Below are 16,152 nucleotides of genomic sequence, written 5' to 3'. Positions count from 1 at the left end.
TACGGACGCAACAATACCAAATATGTATTGTTTTTATTAATTTTTTGTGTTTTTTTTACATAATTCATTTTTTATAGAAAAAAGGGATTTTTGGGACTTTATAACTTTATTAATTGTTTTCAAATACTTTATTTTTTTTTTTTTACACTTTTTTTTTTACTTGTTCTTGTGTCCCTATGGGACACATGGATCAGTGATTGCATGTATGCATGCAATCACTGATTCTCTACTGTAGACTGAGACACAGGCTGCAGTGACAGCCTGCACGTGTCTCACTCGAGAAACAGGAAGTGAGCTGTGCAGACGGCACAGACTCACTTCCAGAAGACGCCGGGAGCACCAGGTAAGTAAGTGAGTGCTCAGAGCTGTCTGGGGTCACTAACCAGACCCCAGACTACGTATTACAGATACCGGCACCCCCCGATCTCGCCGCGGGGGGTGCCGGCGGGGGGGGCGGGGGGGGGAGAGATCGCGGCACCCTTTGTTTGCGGTGGTCATGTTTGACCGTCGCAATCAAAGGGTTAAAACCTCCGATCGGTAAAAGTACTGACCGGAGGTTATGGAAAAGGGTGATAGCTGTCAGTAACAGCCATCACCCAGTTCCGATTCCGCCCGCTCAGCTAGTGAGCGGGCGGAATCACCATGACGTACAATTACTTCATGGTGCGCGAAGTACCTTGCGTCCATGACGTAATAGTACGTCAAAGGTCGCTAAGGGGTTAAAAACCTAAGAATATAAACACACTCTTAGGGAGACTTCACACGGAGTTACGCTCCGCTCATTCTGAATGTAAACTCGTTCAGAATAAGTGGCGTAAAAACAGATCCCATTTGATTTCTATGGGTGCCGGCATACGCATGTATGACATTGAAAGCAATAGGTAAAAAAAAGCCTCCCATTGATTTCAATGGGTAGCGTGCGTATGCCAGCACCCATAGAAATCAATGGGATCTGTTTTTACGCCGCTCATTCTGAACGAGCTTACGTTCAGAATGAGTGGAGCATGTGAAGGCTTCCTTAAACTTTTCTATGAGACCATAAACCATAAACATTCTAAGGCTTATTGCACCAAAAGGTCACAGATGAGCACAGTTATCTGCACAGCATATGAACTCCCTACAGTAGAAACAGATGACATGTCAGAAATTTTCTGTAATGAGTTCCATTTTAAGGATCTTGTAAGAAAACACTTGGATTTGGGATTGAGAATAATATACTTTATTTTTTTATGTATTTGTATTGCTTGTAAGTAAGCGTCATTCAGATTTCTAATGCATATATTTTTTAGTGCTTAGTGTATTAAAATATTAGTAATAAGAAATGTTCTTGCTAATAACTTTTCACCTTTGTTTTACAGAATCTAAAATGAAGAAGGAGTTAGCATTGTTACATACTTCAAGCAGCTTTGAAGAAGATGTTATTATGTTTACAAACTCTGCACTTTCTAAATATTTGCCACAAAATGAGACAAAAGATGAAGGAAACATTTTACATATCAGACGTAAACGCTTTATTTCATATCCTAGATATGTAGAACTCATGGTTACAGCAGATGCAAAAATGGTGCGCCATCATGGCAGAAACCTACAGCACTACATTTTAACCCTAATGTCAATAGTAAGTAACATAAGCACTTAATACACAGGTTGGCTCTCCGTGCTCTGTTAATGACCATTCATGGTGTTTGGCTATGCATAAAGAGATATTGTCATCTCCAGAATCATGATCAAATGTGTAGCATACACTAAGGGCTCGTTCACATCTGAGCCCGGTCTCCGTTCATACAGCAGGTTTCCGTTTCCTGCATAAAACAGAGCAGGAGACGGAAAGCTGCAGGACTCTTTCATACCCATTCATTTGAATGGGTTTGAACGATGTCTGGCCGTGAGTGGCGGTGAGCGTTTTATGCTCTCCGCTGTGAAACCGTTTTTTTTAAACCGGACACAGAGTTGGACATGCAGTACTCTGTGTCCGGTTTAAAAAAATCAGTTTCGCGGCGGAGAGCATAAAACGCTCACCGCCACTCACGGTCGGACCCGGTCTGACAGCTTTCTGATTTCTGCATGCAGAAGACTGAAAGCTCAGAACGGAGTCCGGGCGCTCGTGTGAACCCAGCTATGGTGCTCCATTTGTCAGATACAGCTAAATATGCTTCTTCAGAGTTTTCTGTTCATTGCCTATGTTAGAGACCAGCTCTCTTACTTAGCTTTAGTGGTAGCGTAATGTCTTGGTCCCTTTTCTTGGTCACCTCTATTCTTTTACTTTGTCTCTCTGCACATTGCTTTCCATTGCTGAGTCTTGAATAAGGCTAGAATAACAGTGAGTAGTGCCTCTGTTATCTCTGTGTGTAAATCCAGAGATAACTGCAATTTAGCATGCTGCTAAACTGAGCTGAAAACAGTATTCAAATTATGACATACACCTCCATGAACAAATCTTATACTATGCATACAAATAAATTTCACTTATGATCATTGGTATTATTATATAATACATTCTATAAAGTTAAAGCGGTTGCCTGGCCCCAACATGAGTTTTCGGTAATCAGTATCTGACACCCGGACCCCACACACATCAGCTGTTCCAGCAGCCTTTGGGTGCCAGAAATTACATTAGTGGATGAAGAGTGTATGCAGCTGCTGTAATTCATGTAATAGAAGTGGCACAGCCCATTGCATTGCGCTGGTTCGGGATAAGTTCAGTACCGCTCCTATTACATTAATAGTAGTACAGTACAGTACCAGAATGAAAGAGATGTTAATCTCATTTGATGCAGGTTGTGTGCAGCATATCAGTCCTGTGGGAGCATACTGTATGCCTGTTTGTAAATTATTTGATAATAAATACCCTGTAGTGGCAAGTGGCTAACCACAAAGTCCTGCTCCAGATGGGGTTTCAACCAGTCATGCTACTAAGTGGGTCAGTGTAGTAAACTTTTTAATAGGCCTGGTTATTTCTTCAAGTGCAACCTCACTACATTTGAAATAGAATTCCATGGTTTATTTTCTGATACTAGTATGAGTAAATGGTTTCTATATATGGGTGCTATGTTGTGTGCCAAGTGGAATGTCGTGTGATATTTGATATGATCTCTTGTGTTTAACAGCCTGCGCACACCCTTGATTGAGAGCCTCTGTAAAAAAAATCTTTCCAGTGTAAATGTGTTCTCTCTGTATACATGTATTCTAAATAACAATGCTCCCTCATAAAAAAAAGTTCCTTTTTGCTTTGGTATACTACTTCTTATTCCTTTATCTTATCCTAATTTATTGCATTATTCAAATATGTATCACATTTTGTTTGAAAAATAAGACCTATTTCTAATTTATCTAATGAGATGGTTTTGGATTTTTCTGATCTTTTACTTTTTTTTTATATTAGGTTGCTGCTATCTATAAAGATCCAAGCATTGGGAATCTCATAAATATCTTGATTGTAAAGCTAATTGTAATTCACAATGACCAGGTAACATGCTATTTTACTATTACTATTTACAATTTTTTTTCAGTTTTGGAATTTTAATGAACATTGTGCATTTCCGAAAAATTTTTCCTGCAGAAAATATACATTGACATCAAAGGGGGGCCACATAGGAAGGAATAAGAAGGAGTCTTGTTTTGTGCTAATAAATTTTTCCATATGGGCCAGAGAGATTCCAAGTTTGTTACCATCCCAACCTTTGTAAATGAGAATGGTGGCATGAACCTCAATAAAGTTTACATTTTGTACAGTATGTTTTCAGATATGGCTATGATTTTAAAAAGTATCATGCAGGTTCAGAATGCCCAGTTTTAAACCTCGTGCCTATATTAAACAGGCACCCTCAATCCATCTTAAAAATTTAGAATTTGCATTATAAAAAGTAAAAAGGTCTTTCACATTTTCTTTCTTAAAATTAGTTTCATTATTTAAATGAACACTAACACAAAAAATATTCCAACACTTCGTGGATGAATGTAATTTCCTTTAATCCTATTTTGTCTCATATTACTAACAAAACGGAAAAACATTGATGTGTTCACCTTTAACGTGGCTCAGATTTGATTAACATATTCAACTCAATCAGGCTGACCCTAGCGTCACCTCTTCATTTGGTCGGGTCAGTCGGGGGAGTTGAACAATGGAGAGGTGGACAGCTAAAACACCAGTTACACACGGAGCCTTGCAAACCCTATTGACTGTAATGGGGTCCATCGTTTATAAACTGAAATTGGCAGAGGAACAAATGCTTATGAATAATGTTAAAGTAGGAGCGTATAGGAGGGACATTTTACCAACTGTGGCAAAAGGAAGCCATTATATTGTGTGGGGACATAAGGAGGCTATTATATTGCATGGTGCATAAGAAGGCGATTATACTTTGTGGTGGCATAAGGGGTCATAATACTGTTTGGGGACATAAGGATGCCATTATACTGTGTGAGGGCTAAGGTGGCATGATACTGTATGGGTCCACACATATATGTGGGGACAAGTCAACTATGGGTCAGTTCTATTGCTACATAAAACGACCGATTTTCTTTTTTTTTTTTATTTATTTATTGTGATAGCTTTAAGAGGAGCACTGGATGGGTTGCTTAACAAAGGGGCCCACTGCGGCTCTGCCACTCAATGGCTACTCAAAGGCCCACATAAACTTGAAGGTGGTCCTGGCTAGTCCCTTGGCTAATCCATGCCCCTCAGCAGGTCAGCAGCTGAAAATGGAGAAATTCAGTAAGAGTGTAAATCCTTTGTCCTCTGCAGGATTTCTGCAACACTTTTTCTGGGTCATGCAGGAAATGCTTTAGATTGATGAACAGTGAGGGCAACTCTATTCCTTGAATATATTTATTAGGTTTAGTGTTTCTTTAAACGGGGAACTATTTGTCTGTAGTGTAACCTGTAAAAGGCTTTAAAATATCCATTGATTGTGCTTTCAGCTGTTCCTTTCCTCTAAGGGCTCGTTCACACGGGGGGCGGTGGGGCGGATTTTGACCATATTTTGACTCGGGGAGCCAAGTCAAAATATGGTCAAAACCCGCCTGCCACAATGTCGCGGTCGCGGCTTCCCCCACTCCGGAGTTGGCTCAAATGAATGGGCCGACACAGGAAGTTGCGGCTGCCAGGTGGAAGCCGCGGCTCAGCGAGCTGCGGAATCCACCTGAAGAAGGCCTCACGCTTCTTTTTTTTCCCGCTATCGGCAGTTGCCGATAGCGGGAAAAAAGCACGCTAGTGGTCTCCATAGACCACCATTGTAAAGGGGCAGATTATGACGTGGATTCCGCTGTCAAAATCTGCCCCTTTGGCCCCGTGTGAATTAGCCCTAATGCAATGTGACATATATTTTAATACTTATGTTAAGATGCCATTTTTTCTTTAATGTGTAGGATGGACCAGCAATCAGCTTTAATGCAGCTACAACACTCCACAATTTTTGTGTTTGGCAAAGAACACAAAATATTCTTGATGATTCTCATCCTTCCCATTATGATACAGCTGTTCTTCTTACAAGGTATTGTTTATCAGATAATATTACAACTTTACTATGCTATAACTAAAAAACTATGAAAGTGTAACTTAAAAATGTGTTTTCATACTATATTTTGCTGTGTGGGTAATATAATTTTCTTACTTTATGGCATTCCTCCTCCATTCCTTTCTTCTTTATTATAACTAGTATGTTAATTTTGCAGTCACTCTTTATAAAGAAAAAACTGATGACACATACAGTAGTAACCGCCACTAGGTCTAACCAAACCCTGCCCCCCCACCCCTGACAGTACTCGCCCATAGAATAGTACTGGGTAGGGGGATTCCTCACTGCTCAGCGTCATTAGTCAGTTGATAAGGAGAGCTTAAGTGATTCAGTTGAACAAATATTGTATAGAATATATGTATCTTGCCTCTTTTAAGTGACAGCTATCACAAATGATGTCACTAAAATCTGGCAACCTTTATAGTCCTGTAGTTCATGTTGGTGGACTATTAGTGGTCTGCAGATGTATTCATTTACTGAAATATAATGTTGACTTTATTATCTTACATATTACATGTATTGACTATAACTGTACGTTTAACTTTCTTTGTACCTTTTTCAATAGAGAAGATATATGCAGAGCCAGTAATAAATGTGATACTTTAGGTAAGTATTTATGTTTTGTGAACTATTCTATAATTGTTCAGTGCACTGCAATCTGCATCAAAAAGTGAAAAGATAATTTTAGAAATTGAAATGATATAACCATAACCAACTTTTTTGAGCAGCTACCATTGTAGAAAAGCAGGAAATGATTCTTTAGCTTTGCCCTTTTGTTGAATAGGATTTACTCCTATTTAGTCAGAAATGATACAGACCCAAGGCTCTGCTCACACCTTGCTTTGTCAGAGGTATACATTGGGAGTATTCCTTCAATACAATCTGCAATATATTCTGCTCTATAGGCATATCATAGAATGTGCTTCCCAATAACTTCCACTGTGAAAACAATATACTGTTCATATTTTTTACTTTACTTTATCTGTACACTATGTTTTCCTATAAAGTGAAATAGATATTCTGATACATATCAACAAAATTTTACCAGAAAAGCACTGATTTGGCATATACCAAATGCCTGAGTTCCTAGGCAAACATTTGGCTTGGGCAGCAGAACTGCATGCATCTTACTCTGACAGAGCTATGGGCTTTTGGGGTTTTAATATTTTTAGCATTTCATCTCTAAAATAATGGAGATACCACCACTACTATCTATCAACTATAAAAGTAAAGAGTTGTGAAAGTGAAAGAGGGAAATACTACTCAAATGTACTTTATGATGCTATTCTTCTATCTATTGGAAGGTTAGGAGATATGCTGTAACATTTTCAATGGGGGGAGGTGGCTCTGGAAATTGAATGTAATTTACTGGGATGGGGTCTGCGGCTCTTAGAACATAGTGGGTTGCTGTAGAATAGTGTTATTGGGGTAACCCACCAACTGCCATACAAATACTTGAAATTTACCATACATTTAACAAATTATGACTTTTCTGTAATGCCAGAAAATTTATTGAGTCATTTGACAGTGGATTGTGGTGCAGTATTGTGTATTTAGCGTTTCTTTACAGTTATGTGATATCATGAGCATAGATATGATCAATCTATCATGACATAGATGGGCACAATCTGCAGTACAATCGTGCAAGAAGTATATAGAGTATTATAAAAAATTATGGGATGGTATTAGTGGTTCAGTAGTGAGTTAGTGTTGCCTTACAGCAATGGTGTCGTATATCTAAATGTGACCAAGGTCAACATCTGTATGCACTTTATATATCCTTCCCATGTTTGTGTGGATATATTTCCTCTGGGTACTCCAGTTCTTCCCACGGTCTACAAATATACTGATAGGTAAATTGGCTTCCTGTAAAACAGCTGACCCTTGTGGGTATTGGTGATGAGTGCCTGTACGGCAGCCACTAACTTTTGTCTCCATGTACTTTGTCATTTGCATCTTTGAATCCTGAAATGAACTGTCATTTATGAAGTGCAATGAACAAACATAGATAATGATAATCATGTAAAATGAAGTATTGTTTATATATGTTTTTTGTAATGCTATATTGTTTATAATTTACAGGATTAGCAGAGCTAGGTACAATGTGTGATCCACAACGGAGTTGCTCTATCAGTGAGGAAAATGGTTTAGGTGCTGCGTTCACTATTGCACATGAACTGGGACATGTGTGAGTATTGTTCAGTTTTCCATTTAAAAAAACATACAAAAAGACTATCTGCAATGTAGGTATGTGTAGAAGAGTGACAAAAACAACCAACCACCATTTTTTACATTTTTGTAAGAGGCCATGGGAAGATGCAGAAAAATGATAAACTCTCATACCCATCTTCCTTCACATTTCCTAGGCTCCTTTATATATTCCATTGTTCTTTTTGGGACTTCTTGCAGCCTCCTGGGTAATGTTAGCAGTCTTGCGTTTCCACTGAGGCCTGTTATTGGGCCTCTTCGATTATGTGAGGCACATCAATCTCATGATGTTTAACAGCAATGCAGCACTGCTGACATCACCCCGGAGGCCAGAAAAGGCTGGAAGACACCCAGAAGAGGCCACTGGATGCCAAAAGAGAAGCAAGGAATGGTGAGGGAAGGTGAATTTGAGTTCTTATCATTTTTCTTCCCAGTCCCTGAGCCTATGGTGAGTATACTCTTTGGTCTAAAGATATACCCATGTATAACAATGATTTGTGGATGGTAGACCCAAAAAATTTCAGTTTTGGCGAAACACAAAATTATACTAATTAATAAGAAACCTGCTGATTTTAAACCAGTTTGCTTATCTCTAGTTACCACCCACTTGGATAACATACCCTAATTTGCATAACTATTAAAAGGGCTTATATCTTCAAAACCAAAATGCTCAGGGTGACAGGGCCTGTCAGATGAGTTATGTCATTGGGATTTTTGGACCTGGTGACTGGTCGTCTTTAAGTTTACTAAGTTGACTTGTCAGTAGCTCAGTGTGTATAGAATATGACTTTGCTGCACTTTAATAGGTGAGACCTGATACCACTTTCACGCTAGGACTGTATTTTGCAGGTGGGTTACATTAATAGTTTCTGGGCACTGTTCTTGTGATTTATTGTAACTCAGTCATTGCATCTGGAAAGCCAATTAACAGCATCAGTCAAAGATTATTGAGGTTTCCTTTTGTATCCTCTGCACATAGAACAGACTAGTAGGTGTATAGCCTGGAGAAAAAATCTGAAGTAAAAGAGAAGCTGCTGGATGAGGACATCTGCAGGAGGACATTCTACCACTATAGTCTTACTAGCTTGTTATGCCCATTAGTCCAATCTGTACTCCTTTCATGCACTGAACCACTTAATGGTTCGATTTACTAAACTTGTTTGTTGCTTATTTCTAAACGTTCCTGCCATGTGGCCCATTTCACCAAGCAGCCCTTGTCTACTCTGTTTGCCATCATTGTAGAGCCTCTGTTGGTTGTTCTTGCCTGTCAAACGCTAGCAATGATCTCTTCTCATTTATAGAGAATTGTTTGACTTCTGTATCTCCTTGTGATACAGCAGTCTGTGGCAAAATGTCCAGGCCAGTCACATCCCCAACGCCTGTGAGCCCATCCATGTCATTCCTGGAGTCAAGAGCAAGTCCAAGGCCTTTACTGCTTCTGAAGGCCCCTTTTTATCTGGACAATCTCCCTAGCAAGTTAATTCAACAAGTCCAAAATAAATCTAAAGTCTGGAACATCATGTGAGAGTGGGTACACTTCTGAAAGGTTCAGGGGTTGCCTCATGGAGACTCATCCTACTGGCTACACCAGTTGTAGAAAGGAGTGAGAAAATAGACAGCCAAGCATTTCCTATTTTTTAGATGAACACAAGAGGGTAACATAAATTAAACCAGTCACTAGCTCAGCAGAGTCCAACTGTATCTAATTTGAAGAATATGATTGTTTAGCACTTTAAAATATATCTCAGAGCCTTAGGTCACTTTCACTGCTTTTTACAGACATAGGGATTTTAGCTGCTCCTCTGTGTAATGCCCTCCTCACCTCTCTCAGCCATAGCATCTTCATTGCTACATCGCTGTTCCTCAGGCTTACTCCTTTTTGTCTATGACCCTTCGGGATTAGTTGTTGACCCACACAGACCGGTCTCTATTAGTCATGGGAGCAGCTCTCCCAGCTGTTACTTACTACCCATTCATTCTCCCAGTCACAGCCAATTGGAGGTGTTCACAGATCTCTGGCTGGGCTATGAAATTCTATTACCTAACAGCTAGCTGACAACTACAACACTATTTGTAGTGTCATCCCTTTACATAGCATACTGATTTACTACTTTTTTTCTGTTTAACACATGCATAATATTACAACTGTAAATCCTGGCTAATTATGGCTAAGAGCAATGATTTACACTAAGAGCATCATTACAGTGGTAAATCAAATGTTTAGCAGCCATAATTTTGGTGCAATACAGGTACAGATGCACAGGTATTCTGCTTGTGGAAGATCAGAATGCTTCCTTACTTTTGATTTTACGTTAAAGAGAATATAAACAAAATATATCTATTGACTTCTGCTGTGGCCCTGGTCAATTTGGTGTCCATCTGTTCAAAAGATGTGGCTCTTGGTAGCTTACATGTGAATTAGCTCTTATTTTCCGAGTGGGCAGTAACCTATGTTTGTTTCTGAAAAGGCTTTCTGTCTATGGGGGTGGTGGTGGTGGGGCAGTATATCTGTGCGTAAACAGCCTAAAGGGGCTCTATCATTGGGAAAAGTAATTTTTAACTAAGCACATAGTTGCATAGTGTTTAGAAAGGATATTCCACACATACCTTTTGTATGATAATTGCCTCAGTAGTTTTTGAATGAGCCCACTTTTATCCATATGCTAATTAGCCTCCAGCGTGCACCCAGAAGTCTCAGTGCTATGTATACATCACAGGCTTCTGCTGCTGACCCATCTCCCTGCTTTCACACAAACGCAGCAGAGAGTGCTCGCTGAAACTTCCGGGTGCATGCTGGAGGCTAATTAGCATATGAATAAAAACGGGCTCATTCAAAAACTACTGAGGCAATTAACATACAAAAGGTATATGTGGAATAGCCTTCTAAAGGCTATGCAAGTGTGTGCTTAGTTAAAAATGACTTTTCCCAATGATGGAGTCCCTTTTATTTGAGGCTGGATGATGCTTTAAAGTGACGTCAGTGAAAGTTTGCTTTTAAATAGATGATCAACCAGTGCTAGATTAAAGCAGGGCTCTCACTGCTATTGTTAATTCTTTTGTTACATTCTATTGTCAAATACTGTCTGTTCATGTTCCCTCTCATTTGTAAAGTGCTGTGTAATATGTTGGCGCTATATAAATAAAATAATTATTATTATGTTTCTGACTTGATCTTCAGTCTATCTGTGCATAGGATGTCCAGTGTGTGGTAACCTGGACTTTCTGAAATGTATTCGTTTAAATTTCAGCCAACATGTTTAGCACAGTCTTAGCTCGAATAGTGTACCCTGTATTACTTTTATAAATGTTAATAGTCTAAGGAAATCTCCCCACATAATATGCATGCCTATTAACTTGCTTTTCAGATTTAACATGCCTCACGATGACAGCTCAAAGTGTAAAGACATTGGAATTAAAAATGAATTCCATGTGATGTCAGCAGTTTTAAGCTATGACACTAACCCTTGGACCTGGTCTAAATGTAGTCAGAAATATATTACAGAGTTTCTAGAGTGAGTACTTTCATTTATTATATTCTAATTTGATTGTGAAAATTTGATTTTGATTTTCTTTTCTTTATTGTATAGTTTCCAATATACTTTCTGTATGACTTTCTCATGACTTGTTGCTGTCTTTTCAATAGAAACATCTGTTATTCACATCATCTATTGACCTTCAGATAAATATCAAAAAGCCCTTTTTTACTGCACAGGGACTGTCATAAACTCAAAACCAAAAAACACATCTGAATATTTGTTCCTCTATATACCATGGATTTGCAAAATACATATATGTTAGCTGCAGTCCTATGTAATGCTGCTGTGATAAATCTCAGTCCAGATAATGTAGTAGATGTGAACAACCTACAAAATCTTTGTTCTACTGAATTTAAATTAGTAAGATTCCCAAAAAAACAAATGACCTATATAGAATCAATACTGCAAATACCAAACAAATATGCTACAATAAATCTTACACATAGCAAATTTTATTGCTCAAACAATATATTAAAAACGTATAAAAACTCCAAAAGAAAAAAGAAGATGGAGGTCATGGTATCATCCAGAAGACTATATCTAATTGATTGTATTTTACAATTCATGAAATGCATGCAAGTATCAATTCATATAATTGTATACAAAATATTATAAATAAAATTGCATAAATGCCCAAAATTACTTATATTACGAAATTGCATTGTAGGGATGTAAAATGACAAATTCCATTGCCATGTGGTTATATGCAAAGAAAGATTGTAGTAGGCATATAAAGTGCTGTAGTGCTTGTGCAGTTATTACAATTGAAAATATTATTTGCGTGTACACCAAGAAGTGAGCAGTACATGTAAACCACTATTCCACCCTCATCATCATATATCACATTGATGAAACAGTCTGGCACAAATCAAATTTGTAATATACCTCATGCCAAGCAGTGGTGAACCTAGCCCCTCTGCTGCCTGAGGCTGTCGATCAAAAGACGCCCCCCCCCCTCCAGACTGAAGATAATTCAATCGAATATCTATTCGATCGAACAGTGTTCGCTCATTTCTAATACTTACCTTTGGCTGAATTGCTGGGTGCACAGGACATGGAGGAAAACACCTGTGCAGCTCTACCTGGTAGTGGAGTAAGCCGTGACATTGCAAGAGACTTCTCCCCTCACACTCTGATGCTGAGGGGGAGGGGCAGCACAGCAAGCTGATGTGTGCAGGGAAACTTTTACAAATAGCGATGGGCAGCCCCTACAAATGGCAGTGATTTATCTGCTGCCGATCTAGGCCTGATGAAAGAGAAAGTATGGGGCCCCTGAGGATGTTTGCCCCCCCCCTCTACCGCGGGCCCTGTATAGATGCCGAATTGCAAAAGGACCTTTGATGACATAATCACTGACATCATCAAAGGTCCTTTAACTTTAATACTGTTTAGGTAAAAAAAAAAGTCCCGTGGCTGCCGCCCCCTCCCAAACTGCCGCCCTGAGGCAGCTGCCTCACGTCGCCTCATTAGAGGTGCGTCCCTGATGCCAAGTAGAGATACCTCACAGATATTGTATAATATAGCTACCAGATAGACTCCATGACCTACACCTCGAGCTCCTGCACACGTTTCACCCCTTTCGTTTTGTCAGGATGCTACTAATGTAATAGATGTGACCTGCAGTTCCATGTAACACCACAGATAACACATAGCGGTAATTCTGAGTAAAGGTAATGTAATAAATCTTAATTTATATTCACCGACTATTGCTGGTAGAGACTAGGGAGACCCAGAGTGGGGAGCGTGCCGTAAAAATTGTTGTGTGACCATGAATCACATGCCACCCTTTTGTGAAGGGAACACAAAAAGTGCAGGTCACATATAATATGAATGGGTACAGATAATGTAATCGATATTAGATAATGTAGCAGTCATTTATAACACCACTGATAAGAGTGATTATTCTGTGACTATAAGAGCTATAATGGCATTATCAGAGGTGTTACATAGAACTGCAGTTAAAATTTACTACTAGAATTATCATTATATGTGCTGGTGTTACATAGGACTGCACATAACACCTATAGTGCATACTGTATATAGTACAGTATCTGTACCATATAACTCCACAGATAATGCCATAACATTTGCTGAGTACTGAGAATGTTACCTGAAGTGCTATGTAGCATCATAGATAACAGAGAGATAACTTTTTGACTCAAAGGGTTGTCACTGTTTATCTGGGGTGTTACACACACCATATATATAATGTATATTAGATCTATATCTATATAGATCTATATAGTGCACAAAATCCTGCTCCGCAAACAGATGACAACACACAGGGAGATTGAAGCGCAGTAGCATGCCACAACTAGAGTCTGCCTCTTGCTGCTTCTTTCCTGGGCTGACAGTGAAGAGGGGTGGTTACGTGAAGTTTAAATGGAACCTGAGTGAGTGTCCTTTTAATATGAACTGAGCAAGGGATCTCAAAAAATTGCACATTGGGTATGATGTTTCTGTACGTACAAGGCTAGAAGGAGGCCTTGTGACAGTGTTTGGTAGATGAGCCTAAGCTTTAGGATATGGATGCATTGCACATTATATATATCCATTATATTTGGATTCTGTTTCTTTTATAGTACTGGCTATGGAGAATGTCTCCTTGATAAGCCCAGTGGACGTGTATATGACTTTTCAAATCAGTTACCTGGTGTGATATACGATGCTAACAAACAGTGTGAGCTAATGTTTGGCAAAGGGTCTCAGGTTTGTCCATACATGGTAAGTTGTTTTTCATCTCAATTTTTTTTTTAATTTAAGCTAGATGGAATGTAATGTTGTGTTGACTATCTTAAAGAATAATTGTTGCTTCAAATAGTTTTTTTTTCTAAATAAATCATAAAGGTGCATAAAATAAATTCCTTTCTAAAGTATACACTAGACAGCTAATTTAGTGAGTTTAGGGTATTCTTTTTGCATGTTTATAAAGTTTTATAGGGCAGGATGGCACAGGAGTTTCACTTACTGTGCTATATCAGTGTGTATTACCCACTTCTGGCAGACACTGGAATGTTCAAACTGTATGTCCCCCATTATATATATTTATACTGTGTTTCTCCGAAAATAAGACCTACCCTGAAAATAAGCCCTAGCATGATTTTTCAGGATTTTTGGAGTATGTTTGAAATATAAATCCTTCCCCAAAAAATAATCCCTAGCTTCAATTCATTAAAACAAAAAGTGTCCAGGCAGCTGCACATGTAAAAAAGTAAATAGAGTACAGCAGACCCTTCATCAATGAAAGCAGACACCCCAAAAACAGCTGCAGCCCCAAGAGAACCACACATTAGCTTTAAGGGAGCTATCTGCACAAGATGGCACTAGTAAGAGAGTTCTCCATAATAATGGTTGACTACCACTAGTGCTGGTTTCGCACACACAGATCAGGTAGTCCTGCTGGCATGACTACATCGTGGCTGCCTTCGGTCACCAGTGGGAGTCCACTGCTACAGGAGTGACACAGATCTGTGTGTCAGAGCTCATCCACCATTCGCACATGCCAACTCTTAATTGTTTTGAGTGCAAGGGGGTATGGTAAGTGGATGATTATCCATGGGGAAAAAATAAGACTTCCCCGAAAATAAGCTCTAACCTATCTTTTGAAGCAAAAAATAATATAAGACCCTAATTAATATATATATATATATATATATATATATATATATATATATATATATATGTACTGTATGGATATGAAATGTTTAGTAATTTTATAAATGCTTGCAAAAAGTATTTTGTACTGATTTGATACAGACTTTGCTATCTCACTGTTTACACAGTGTGTGCTTGTGCCTTGTATTTTAGAAAATGTAGTCTTTAAACTGGTAGTTTTCTGCTTGGTTAACAGCCATAAGCCAACGCAACTTTCCAGGAATTACAGCAGTTTCACACTACTACAATTGATAAGAGAATGCCTGATGTCAGGCTTTTGGCATGCTTCCAGTAGTAACATGCAGAACTGGGAATCTATTTATGGTTCATAAAACATATTGTGACACACAGGACCTGAATATAAGTAATGTAATTTAGTTATGATATTTTCATGTAACTTTCAAATGATGAAAACTCCTGAAAGTCGTGATATCCTAGATAGGACCTCCATATCTAATAAGATATTGCTGCATTGAAATGGCCAGCACCAAATCTAACGGCCTCCTAGAATGTTTGGCTTCTATTGTAATTTCTAGGTAATACAAGGCTTCTCATTCTTTTTTCTACCGAAGCCTCACCAGCTATGACTTGGTGATAAAATAAGCACAAAATGAGTCAGTTGTGGAAAGTCTTCTTCTCTGATCCTGTGATGGATCAGAACAGTGGAAAGGCAACAGCAATGTGAATATAGCCTTGTACACAAATAGAAGATGTCCATAAAGAAATGTAATAAATTATATTTATTTTGTTTTCAAACAGAAACAGTGTAAGCGCTTGTGGTGCACAAGTACAGAAGGAATGCATAAAGGATGTTTAACTCAACATATGCCTTTAGCTGATGGAAGCGACTGTGGTCCTGGAAAGGTGTGCACATTACATTATTAACATAGTTAAACATTTTAATATAGTAAGGCTAAGGCCCCATGTAGCCGGCCGCAGTGAAAAATGCATGCGTTTTTACCAGCAGTGCCTATCAGTTTTCCTCTGCCAACTTTCTTTTTCAATTATACCAATACACAAACCACCAGCGTTTCCGTATGTATAATTGACATGCTGCGGTTTCCAAAAACACAATTATTTTGAAAATCGCAGCATTTCCGCTGCAGGTATTTTTCTGCAGTGTGTGGATGGGATTAGCCAGAATCCCATGTACTTTGCAGTAACAGTAAAATGCAGCAGTTACCAAAAAAAAAAGTGGGGCCCTGGCCTTAAAGGGTTTTCCACGAAAGCAAGTTATC

General features: G+C 38.7%; 1 protein-coding gene across 1 annotated transcript in view; it reads left to right on the top strand.

Moving 5' to 3' along the window:
- The window catches only part of ADAMTS20 (ADAM metallopeptidase with thrombospondin type 1 motif 20), a 136,421-nt gene that overhangs the window by 39,537 nt on the left and 80,732 nt on the right, over nucleotides 1-16,152 (top strand). Inside the window, exons 4-11 of the mRNA XM_075275870.1 lie at nucleotides 1,359-1,618; nucleotides 3,383-3,466; nucleotides 5,368-5,492; nucleotides 6,082-6,122; nucleotides 7,599-7,704; nucleotides 11,090-11,236; nucleotides 13,843-13,984; nucleotides 15,674-15,778. Coding sequence (XP_075131971.1) covers nucleotides 1,359-1,618; nucleotides 3,383-3,466; nucleotides 5,368-5,492; nucleotides 6,082-6,122; nucleotides 7,599-7,704; nucleotides 11,090-11,236; nucleotides 13,843-13,984; nucleotides 15,674-15,778 — 1,010 coding nt within the window. The remainder of the gene's footprint in view (nucleotides 1-1,358; nucleotides 1,619-3,382; nucleotides 3,467-5,367; nucleotides 5,493-6,081; nucleotides 6,123-7,598; nucleotides 7,705-11,089; nucleotides 11,237-13,842; nucleotides 13,985-15,673; nucleotides 15,779-16,152) is intronic.

The sequence above is a fragment of the Leptodactylus fuscus genome, chromosome 5 (assembly GCF_031893055.1).
Source record: "Leptodactylus fuscus isolate aLepFus1 chromosome 5, aLepFus1.hap2, whole genome shotgun sequence".
Classification (NCBI taxonomy): domain Eukaryota; kingdom Metazoa; phylum Chordata; class Amphibia; order Anura; family Leptodactylidae; genus Leptodactylus; species Leptodactylus fuscus.
Note: the sequence above shows the minus strand (reverse complement) of the source record. Positions and strands in the feature narration are given on the sequence as shown.